The sequence below is a fragment of the Periplaneta americana genome, chromosome 1, assembly GCF_040183065.1.
Source record: "Periplaneta americana isolate PAMFEO1 chromosome 1, P.americana_PAMFEO1_priV1, whole genome shotgun sequence".
In the NCBI taxonomy this organism is placed as follows: Eukaryota; Metazoa; Arthropoda; class Insecta; order Blattodea; family Blattidae; genus Periplaneta; species Periplaneta americana.
In genome coordinates, this window is record NC_091117.1 from 6,370,606 (window position 1) to 6,383,279 (window position 12,674).

At 32.6% G+C, this 12,674-nt stretch overlaps 1 protein-coding gene across 2 annotated transcripts in view; it reads left to right on the plus strand.

Moving 5' to 3' along the window:
* Positions 1-12,674, plus strand: part of LOC138702361 (transmembrane protein 65) — a 297,854-nt gene that overhangs the window by 90,130 nt on the left and 195,050 nt on the right. The window contains exon 2 of one of the 2 annotated variants that reach the window (XM_069829923.1): positions 9,257-9,382. The exons of the other annotated variant lie outside the window; for it this stretch is intronic. Within the exon in view, the coding sequence (XP_069686024.1) occupies positions 9,257-9,382 (126 nt within the window). The remainder of the gene's footprint in view (positions 1-9,256; positions 9,383-12,674) is intronic. 2 annotated transcript variants of the gene reach the window in all.

Below are 12,674 nucleotides of genomic sequence, written 5' to 3' on the forward strand. Positions count from 1 at the left end.
CATCTGATAGATGTTATTGGATGTAAATGTAATTATTATAAACGGAGAACACAATCACGATAATGCAAGAACTGTATCAAGTTTTCTAGTAATAATAATAATAATAATAATAATAATAATTAGTGTATCAATCTTTGCGTCTGTAACAGTTGTGCAGCATGATTATTCGTTTTATTATATTTTCTGTGACGTTATCTCTGTACTAATATTGTTATTAATCTACTGCTATATCAATAATATTTTGTGCGAGATCGTGCGTATTATTGGTTAAAGACGTTCACTATAGTAATAATTATAAATTGGAAACTTACCACTGCAATTTCGCCTAAATTGCACTGTTAATTATTGTTTTTAAATATTTGCAAAAATTAAGTAAACTCTACAACTCCACTAAAGTTACTGCATTTCGTGGTGCATGTAACATTAAGGAAGCCGTTTGTTTTAAGTTCGCATTTATAGACTGGGGGAAAAAAAAAGACAGACGTAGGGGAGAGTCGGGTAGTATCGGACATCGGGTAGTATCGGACAGTGCGTTTTTTTCATCTACCACCATATGGTAGTACCTGAATGACATGGTTACGTTTCTCTATGTGACATCACAGAAACGTAACCATGTCAATCAGATACTATCATCGTGTGGTAGATGAAAGAAACTCACTGTCCGATATTACCCGATGTCCGGTACTACCTGACTCTCCCCTATATCACGGCCTGCTGGAGTATAGTAAACACAGAAAACATTTTAAAGCAACAATGTTGAAGATAGATATTTTTGTTTTCCAAAATTGCCTTCATTGAACAGAAACCAAGATGGAGATTTCATTGCAACTAATTAGAAATTCCTCTTTCAGGTATGTAATAAACGATCTTCGCACAAAATAATGTACGATACACGAGCGGTATGTTTTCTTTAAATTCTCGGAAATTAAAAAAGCTCAACTACGTTTCGCTTTTTGAAACTTTTCCTCGAACATGAAAACTTCAACATACCGCTCTTGTAACGCATATTACTATTCTGTGACGTTATCTCTGTACTAATATTGTTACTAATCTACTGTTATATCAATAATATTTTGTAAAACGTTCCTACATTGTCGCAGTATATAGGCGGAACACTATGTATGGACCTATCATATTATATATGTGGCAAATCAAATATTGAATAATTATTAATTAGCAATAATAACTGTATATCGAAGTTTTTCATACTATTTTATTTATAACTTCATGTTCCTGTTTTGGTACGTTCCATTGACTGTTCCATTACATGTTTGTCATAAACGCAGAAAATAAAGCCTTATTTTTACCGTGTGAGCAAAACATATGTGTATCTTATCTGTCGCCTTCCATACAAGATAAGACATGTCGGTGAGATGACCTTGTACTGTGCTTCTATTTATTACGAGTGTATCACGACCGATCTTATCTCACTCGAGGGTGCGACACTCGACCGAGTTCAAGCGAGCGATTAAACTCCAATGTAGCACTCTGAATTCTCTATGTTTCTCCTCAAAATAGTGTCCTCTGCACATTTAAAATTATTCAAGGTTGTAAGTTTTACAATGAACACACTGTATAGGTGACACGTATATAAAAGAATTAGAAGCGGATAAATATATATTTGAAAGCGCTCTAAAGCGGTGTGTAGGTGTTTTGGTTGTAATTTTATTTATTTTTCTTTGTCGTAGTGAATGCATTTAGCTGGATGTTTTTTAAACCAATCTCTTTTCATGTTTATTTGTACTGTCGGAAATAAGCTTCCTATATGTATGTAGAAGCACTTGATACGTTTCATATTCTGCAGATAACATCAGGGTATTACACATATGACACTAACCCACTCACTCTGTGCCCACTTGTTCATCCACCCACTCCACACCTACATCCACCCCCTCTCTCTGTCTGCCTCCGTTCCAACCCATATCCCACCCCCGTGCGAACACTCACTCAATTTGTGTATGAAACACGGACACATTTCCACTCACACAAGCCATATTAAACCTTGCAGGTATGTTCTGTATGTACAGGGTTTTCATTTCAAAACTTCCCAGTCTAAATAATTATTTAAATTGAATTCAATTTAAACAAAAAACACGTCAATTTAGATATTGAGGGGGAAGTCTAAAACCACGCTTAATTGCATTCTAGATTTCACCCCCACCCCTAGCTACCTCCACTTTGAAATTTCAGATGACACCCCTATATTTTTATACTTAAATATGAAAGAGTATTCAATTGTTTATACACCTCATTCATTTGTTTTCACATATTTTGTTTTCTACTGTCGCCTGGCAACCTGGATTGTTGTTATTGTTGATTAGAGCTGAAGAGAATAAAGCTACAAAAACTTGTTGAGCATTTCGTGTAATAGGTGTGATATAACAGGTCTGTCTTCCAGATATATCATGAATAAATGAATATATCATATCATATACGAGTATCATAATAAATCATATATATCATATCACATATCATATATCATATCGTACCATATCATATCTCATATATAATGTCATATCATATATCTTATAGTCCACACCTGTGGAGTAACGGTCAGCGCGTCTGGCCGCGAAACCAGGTGGCCCAGGTTCGATTACCGGTCGGGGCAAGTTACCTGGTTTAGGGTTTTTCCGGGGTTTTCCCTCAACCCAATATGAGTAAATGCTGGGTAACTTTCGGTGCTGGACCCCGGACTCATTTCACCGGCATTATCACCTTCATCTCATTCAGACGCTAAATAACCTAGATGTTGTCGTAAAATAACCTACTAAAATAAAAAAATACATCTTATGTCATATCATATGTCATATTATATCATATTATATATCATATCATACATCATATGAATATATCATATATCATATCATATAGAATATCATATCGTATATCATATCATATATCATATCATTATCATATCGTATATCATATCAATATCATATCATATATCATATCAATATCATATCATATATCATATCATATCATATAGAATATCATATCATATATCATATACCATATCGTACAGTAATTTTGTATTTTTGTATCGCACTGGTTGAGTGGAAGAGAAGGCCGAATGGCCTTAACACTGCCAGTTAAAATAAATCATTATTATTATTATTATTATTATTATTATTATTATTATTATATCACATCATATATCATATATATCATATACCATATCACATCATATATCATATCATATCATATAGGCCTATATATCATATATCATACTATATCATATCATATCATATACCATATCACATCATATATCATATCATATCATATCATATAGGCCTATATATCATATATCATACTATATCATATCATATCATATCATATACCATATCACATCATATATCATATCATATCATATAGCATATCATATCATATATCATATACCATATCACATCATATACCATATCATATCATATACCATATCACATCATATCATATACCATATCACATCATATCATATATATCTTATATCATATATATCATATATCATCACATCATATCATATCACATCATATCATATATCATATCACATCACATCATATCATATCACATCATATCGCATATCATATCATATCATATATCATATCATATATATCATATATCCTATCATATCACATCATATCATATATATCATATATCACACCATATCATATATCATATCATATCACATCATATCATATATCATATATCATATATATCATATTTCATATTACATCATATCATATATATCATTTCAGATCACATCATATCATATATCATATCATATCACATCATATCATATATATCATATATCACACCATATCATATATCATATCATATATCACATCATATATATCATATATCATATTACATCATATCATATATTATATATATCATTTCAGATCACATCATATCATATATCATATATATCATATATATCATGTCATATATCATATCATATATCATATATATATCATATCATATATCATATATATCATATATCATATCATATCCTCATGTATCAAAACTAAAAATGTCCTGTTCGATTCTCCAGAACTTGAACCCTGGTCTGTTGCGTGCAGAAGCCGATAGCGTGATGTGAGCGCTGTGGGATACATAAAGCGATTCTAAATGTTCCGATCTCATCTCAACCATGTAAATCAAGAGGTTCCCCTTGGCGTTTTAGTGTCAAATCCCGGGAGATATTCATCGTCTGCGGTTGAGTGTCTGCCTAGACGAGAGACACTTGCCTGCAGCAGGCCGTCGTAAACTGAAGCAGTATGCACGTCGTGGTATTCCATCGCGTACGACTTTAATAAGTAAGGACAAACTTACTCTTTTAACCAATTTAAAGACGGATCAACACTGCAGCTTGGGAAAACAAATGCCGCTTGTAGAGGGAAAGTGTTTCATAGTACAGCCGGTATCTCCCCGAAACACTAAATGTTAAACAAAATCTGCGCTGTATGAGGCATACACCTGCACGTAGAATACGTTACTCTGTTTCGAGAACGAAACTACAGTTTTGTTGGTTTGAGTGTTTTGTTTTTGTTTCGGTTTACAAATGCATAGTATGGGTCTATAAAGGATTCCACGTTAAGAAAAAAGCATTGAGCATATGGGGCTATTCCAACAAATGAATCAGTTGTCGTAGAAACGCCTATCTACCACATAATATTATACAATGTACTAGGCAAGGCCCATAAAACCAATGCGTTTTTCTTAACGTGGAATGCTCTATATGGTCAGAGAAGTAATTATTAATGAAGGCATGCAATTTTAGTCCAAACTCACAAATTTTTTACTATGGTTCACTCAAAGTGTATCTATCATACGTGTATATTATCATAGTTAATATCACAAGAGTTGGCATCTTGTGGAGCGCGTAACACGAGTGAATTGTCCACAAAGAGATGCAAACTCGGGATATATGCGTGATATTTGAATAAAACTATTTCGCAAATAATTATAAAGAAATAAATAAGTAAATAAGAATTGTGTGACATAATTATTACACTAATATTACATTAATGACTAAGATATTTAAGTTGATAACTTAATTTATTTTATTGGCCGGCATGGTCTTGGCCTCCTGCAATATGAAATTCATGGATCAACATTTGACAATAGCTGTAGAAATTATGATTAGCGAAACAGCAAAATTGAACAGATATTTGAGGTTAAACATTTTATTCTGAACTAGATACTTCCATTTAGTGAAATATCGATAAGATGAGAACTATTGTGATAAGACTATTTAGCGAATATATTATATTAATATACAGAGTTAGTTAAAAGTCCCGCACCACCTAAATAACTTTTGAAGCATGTGCTTCAGTGACATGAAACTTGGTATGTGGGGATAACAATATACTAAGAACTCAATAATGGTATTACCGAGTTCTTTCTACTTCCGGTTTAACCGGAAGTAACTCCAACTCTCTTATTTTAAAGGGAGCACCCAATATATATTTTTATTTTTGAATAAAGCTCATTAAGAGCTTTTCAAAAAGTACCCACACTTGATACCTCTGTACAAATTCATTGTTGCTAAGTCAAGAAAACAGAAAAGTGTATCGAATATTAAAATAATAAATGTACTACCTAAATAACTTTTGAAGCATACGGTTCAGTGATATGAAACTTGGTATGTGAGGATACCCATATGCAAGAACTCAATAATGGTATTACCGAGTTTTTTCTGCTTCCTGTTTAACCGGAAGTAACTCCAACTCTCTTATTTTAAATGGAACACCCAATATATATTTTTTATTTTTGAATAAAGCTCATTACGAGCTTTTCAAAAAGTACCCACACTTGATACTTCTCCACAAATTCAGTGGTGCAAGATATTCCTAAAGCCTGGTTAAATCATTCCTTAAATGGTTTCTATGATCGAGTGACACATTGTAAAGCAGCTGAGGGCTACCGATTTGAACACATAATTTAGAAGGTGAGCTCGCTTTGTTTTGTTTTTGTTAAGGAAGGAGTATTTTATTATTTTAATATTCGATACACTTTTCTGTTTTCTTGACTTAGCAACACTGAATTTGTACAGAAGTATCAAGTGTGGGTACTTTTTGAAAAACTCTTAATGATTACTATTCAAAAATAAAATAATATATTGGGTGTTCCATTTAAAATAAGAGAGTTGGAGTTACTTCCGGTTAAACCGGAAGTAGAAAAAGCTCGGTAATACCATTATTGAGTTCTTAGCATATGGTTATCCCCACATACCAAGTTTCATATCACTGAAGCACATGCTTCAAAAGTTATTTAGGTGGTGCGGGACTTTTAACTAACCCTGTATAATTTCTAACATACAGAAACAGATTATATCATAAATTAAGATATTTAACACTTACATTTGCTAGCACGGCCATCACGCAATATCACGGGCCATTGTTTTGTTAAGGAAACAATGAAAATATTTAACATTTGAACATCAGGTGTTACAAGATATTAAACAAATGCGCATCGGGTACGACTAGATTGTTTCGAGAAGATTGCAATTGGTAGTTGGCTTTGATTGGTTAAAAGTCTACAGATTCTAACAGTCTATTGGTGCATTTGGTACATGAGCGAAATAGTCGATAAAATACAATTGACATCGTATTTAGAGTTCGTTTCCAATGGTAACGCAGTAATGCGAACACAAAACAATTGAAAGTAGACAACACTTCCTAAATGGGATTTCTCTGTTCTCGAATATAGTGGAAAATAACGACAAAAGCATTATTTTTATACATGTTCTGTTCAAAATTCATGACTACAGAAAACATAAATCTATAAATATTCTATACAAAACCACATTTTGAATACTTCTTGTTAGTTTTAAGTAGTAAGATATATTTTCTTCTTAAATGTGTAATTTGTCTATATTAAGCTTGCTGTAATTGGCTCTGTCATTTTTCTTTGTTATTCAGTGTGTTTTAGCTGTACTTATAATTAAATATGTTCTTTTGTAGCTATCACCGCTAATGCTGCTTTTCTGTACCAACCCTGTATATGTGCTTATTTATTATTTCAAGCAGTGCAGTCCTCTTAGCTCACATGCTGATAATGTGAAGGGATTTTTATCTTTGTTGCTGTTTTTCAGAAAGACTCCCCTATTTATAAAAAATATTAGCCATAAGCCTCTAAGTTTGCTCTGATTAATTTAAAAAATATCTCCTAGTTGGATAACATAGTAGTCCATCACCCAACACTTGCCTCTCTACTTTTCCTTTATTGCTGTCTTTCTTTATTTCCCTTTTCTTTTGGTTTTATTTCGTCATTTTTCTTATTTCTTCTCTCTGCGATCCTGTTTTTCTCTTTTAACTTCCTTTTTCGCCGCTTGCTGTGTCTCTTTCTTTTAAAGGGGGAGACCGGTGAAATTTTTACCTTTCTGATCAAAAAATCACTTTTCTTTCATTGCAAAAACTTAATCTACAGACCCTAATATATGTGTCACCGAAGTTTCAGGACACTACCACCCCTTGGAACTGTCAGTAATTACGTCATATTTAAATTACTTCCCCCCTTAAATACTTTGTTGTGTATTTTGAAAGTAATTTTTCGATACTTTCATTTTCAGCAATTTTTACACAATCAAAATCTAAACGGTTCTAAAATTTTAAAGCTCTCGAGCTGAACTTTTACTGTATCCTATATAAAGCATGGTTAATTAAATACAGTATCATATTTTTATATTTTGTTAACTTTTTGAAATAGAAAACAATACGCTTACCACACAAAAACCTAAAAAGGATGTCTTGAGCAAGTAAATATTTTCTTTTTTTCTTTCCGATACTCATTTTTAAAATATAGATACCCAGTGGTTTTATCATATAACTAAAATTTGTGAGATAAGTTACATTTTGAAAATGTAGCACATTAAAGAATTGTATAACTCAAAAACTACTTAAGTAACGTGAAAGAGCTGTTGTTCATCTACTTAAGTAGCATGATTGAAATATTTTTTCTAACTCAAAAACTACTAAAGTAGCATGAAAGAAATGTCCATAACTCAAAAACTACTTAAATAACATGAATGAAATGTTGTCATTAACTCAGAAACTACTAAAGTAATATGAATGAAATGTTATTCAAAACTACGTACATGGCAAGAATGAAATTTTGTCAATAACTCAAAAACTACTAAAGTAACATGAATGAAATGTTATTCAAAACTACTTAAATGACATGAACGAAATGTTGTCAATAACTCAAAAACTACTAAAGTAACATGAATGAAATGTTATTCAAAACTACGTACATGACAAGAATGAAATGTTGTCAATAACTCAAAAACTACTAAAGTAACATGAATGAAATGTTATTCAAAACTACTTAAATAACATGAACGAAATGTTGTCAATAACTCAAAAACTACTAAAGTAATATGAATGAAATGTTATTCAAAACTACGTACATGACAAGAATGAAATTTTGTCAATAACTCAAAAACTACTAAAGTAACATGAATGAAATGTTATTCAAAACTACTTAAATGACATGAACGAAATGTTGTCAATAACTCAAAAATTACTAAAGTAATATGAATGAAATGTTATTCAAAACTACGTACATGGCAAGAATGAAATTTTGTCAATAACTCAAAAACTACTAAAGTAACATGAATGAAATGTTATTCAAAACTACTTAAATGACATGAACGAAATGTTGTCAATAACTCAAAAACTACTAAAGTAACATGAATGAAATGTTATTCAAAACTACGTACATGACAAGAATGAAATTTTGTCAATAACTCAAAAACTACTTAAATAACATGAATGAAATGTTGTCAGTAACTCAAAAACTACTTAAGTTGCATGCCCATAACTCAAAAACTACATAAGGAACATGACTGAAATGTCCATAACTCAAAAACTACTTAAGTTACTTGAATAAAAACGTTTTCCAAGAGGATCGTGAAAAAAAAAACAGTCTAGTTAAAAAATTGTATACGTTAGAATTTTCATCCATCTCCTCCTTTAACCATTCTTTCTTTCTGTCCTTCCTTCCATTGTCCCATAATTATTTATTACACTTTTTTATCTGTCCTCGTGATTGAACAACAAGGATAAAAATCCTTTCAAAATTGACGTGCAATTTATAACTGTGTTTTCTATGTTGGCGTATATATTTTTATGTTCCTTCTTCTTCAGCTTCCCCGCGTCGGCCTGTGTGTCGTGGTGCAAAGCAGTTTGCAGCAGCTTGTGTGTCTCACCTTGCAAGGTTCTGAGTTGCTTTGCTTTTGTGTGTTTACCTTGAACATCAGATCAGCTGGCCGGCAAGCGGTGGCGCTCGAGGTTCGGACGACCCAGCAAACTTCCGTCTCTGGGGGACGTGGACCCCACGGGCTCCTACTGCCCCATGCCCGAGGACTGGCTCGCCCGAAAGTATGGTACGCAACCCGCACCACATGCCTGCTAATGCTCTAGTGTTAATGGATCTCTAAGTCACATGGGTGATTCACAAGCCAGGAATTACAGATCGCATGCATGATTAAAGAATTCTAGAAATGCGCTTGAGTACACACTGCATGGATGATTCAGAAACTTAAAACAAAAATCCTTATATTTCAAAACAATAAGCTGTAGAGGCAAGTTGTTAGACTATATAGAATGCTGTATTGTAGAATTCAGAGAATGTTCTATAACTAGAAACCACTTTAGTCAATTACAACCTAGAAAAGGTTCCCTGATATTTAGAAATTAATAAACGATAAACAAATGGTTTAATTGTATGGGATTACTGGAAACCACATGGGTGAGACAGAACCTTGAAAAAGTTCCCTGATATTTAGAAATTGATAAACGATAAACAAATGGTTTAATTGTATGGGATTACTGGAAACCACATGGGTGAGACAGAACCTTGAAAAAGTTCCCTGATATTTAGAAATTGATAAACGATAAACAAATGGTTTAATTGTATGGGATTACTGGAAACCACATGGGTGAGAGAGAACCTTGAAAAAGTTCCCTGATATTTAGAAATTGATAAACGATAAACAAATGGTTTAATTGTATGGGATTACTGGAAACCACATGGGTGAGACAGAACCTTGAAAAAGTTCCCTGATATTTAGAAATTGATAAACGATAAACAAATGGTTTAATTGTATAGGATTACTGGAAACCACATGGGTGAGAAAAAACCTTGAAAAGGTTCCCTGATATTTAGAAATTAATAAACGATAAACAAATGGTTTAATTGTATGGGATTACTGGAACCCACATTGGTGAGACAAAACCTTGAAAAAGTTCCCTGATATTTAGAAATTGATAAACGATAAACAAATGGTTTAATTGTATGGGATTACTGGAAACCACATGGGTGAGACAGAACCTTGAAAAAGTTCCCTGATATTTAGAAATTGATAAACGATAAACAAATGGTTTAATTGATTGGGATTACTGGAAACCACATGGGTGAGACAGAACCTTGAAAAAGTTCCCTGATATTTAGAAATTGATAAACGATAAACAAATGGTTTAATTGTATGGGATTACTGGAAATCACATGGGTAAGACAAAACCTTGAAAAGGTTCCCTGATATTTAGACATTAATAAACGATAAGCAAATGGTTTAACTGTATGGGATTACTGGAAACCACATGGGTGAGACAAAACCTTGAAAAAGTTCCCTGATATTTAGAAATTGATACACGATAAACAAATGGTTTAACTGTATGGGATTACTGAAAACCACATGGGTGAGACAAAACCTTGAAAAAGTTCCCTGATATTTAGAAATTGATAAACAATAAACAAATGGTTTAATTGTGTGGGATTACTGGAAACCACATGGGTGAGACAAAACCTTGAAAAAGTTCCCTGATATTTAGAAATTGATAAACGATAAACAAATGGTTTAATTGTGTGGGTTTACTGGAAACCACATGGGTGAGACAAAACCTTGAAAAAGTTCCGTGATATTTAGAAATTGATACACGATAAACAAATGGTTTAATTGTATGGGATTACTGGAAACCACATGGGTGAGACAGAACCTTGAAAAAGCTCCCTGATATTTAGAAATTGATAAACGATAAACAAATGGTTTAATTGTATGGGATTACTGGAAACCACATGGGTGAGACAAAACCTTGAAAAAGTTCCCTGATATTTAGAAATTGATAAACGATAAACAAATCGTTTAATTGTATGGGATTACTGGAAACCACATGGGTGAGACAAAACCTTGAAAAAGTTCCCTGATATTTAGAAATTGATAAACGATAAACAAATGGTTTAACTGTATGGGATTACTGGAAACCACATGGGTGAGACAAAACCTTGAAAAAGTTCCCTGATATTTAGAAGTTAATAAACGATAAACAAATGGTTTAACTGTATGGGATTACTGGAAACCACATGGGTGAGACAAAACCTTGAAAAAGTTCCCTGATATTTAGAAATTGATAAACGATAAACAAATGGTTTAATTGTATAGGATTACTGGAAACCACATGGGTGAGACAGAACCTTGAAAAAGTTCCCTGATATTTAGAAATTGATAAACGATAAACAAATGGTTTAATTGTATGGGATTACTGGAAACCACATGGGTGAGACAGAACCTTGAAAAAGTTCCCTGATATTTAGAAATTGATAAACGATAAACAAATGGTTTAATTGTATGGGATTACTGGAAACCATATGGGTAAGACAAAACCTTGAAAAGGTTCCCTGATATTTAGACATTAATAAACGATAAACAAATGGTTTAACTGTATGGGATTACTGGAAACCACATGGGTGAGACAAAACCTTGAAAAAGTTCCCTGATATTTAGAAATTAATAAACGATAAACAAATGGTTTAACTGTATGGGATTACTGAAAACCACATGGGTGAGACAAAACCTTGAAAAAGTTCCCTGATATTTAGAAATTGATAAACGATAAACAAATGGTTTAATTGTGTGGGATTACTGGAAACCACAATGGTGAGACAAAACCTTGAAAAAGTTCCCTGATATTTAGAAATTGATAAACGATAAACAAATGGTTTAATTGTGTGGGATTACTGGAAACCACATGGGTGAGACAGAACCTTGAAAAAGTTCCCTGATATTTAGAAATTGATAAACGATATAAGCAAATCGTTTGTGTATGATTACTGGAAACCACATGGGTGAATCAAAACCTTGAAAAAGTTCCCTGATATTTAGAAATTGATAAACGATAAACAAATGGTTTAACTGTATGGGATTACTGGAAACCACATGCGTGAGACAAAACCTTGAAAAAGTTCCCTGATATTTAGAAATTAATAAACGATAAACAAATGGTTTAACTGTATGGGATTACTGGAAACCACATGGGTGAGACAAAACCTTGAAAAAGTTCCCTGATATTTAGAAATTAATAAACGATAAACAAATGGTTTAACTGTATGGGATTACTGGAAACCACATGGGTGAGACAAAACCTTGAAAAAGTTCCCTGATACTTAGAAATTGAAGAACGATAAACAAATGGTTTAATTGTATGGGATTACTGGAAACCACATGGGTGAGACAAAACCTTGAGAAAGTTTCTTGATATTTAAAAATTAATAAACATAATGGTATGGTTTAATTTTATGGGAATACCTACTATAGAATTCAGAATATTTTCCAAAACTGGAAACCATATGGGTGAGACAAAACCTTGAGAAAGTTTCTCGATATTTAAAAATTAATAAAC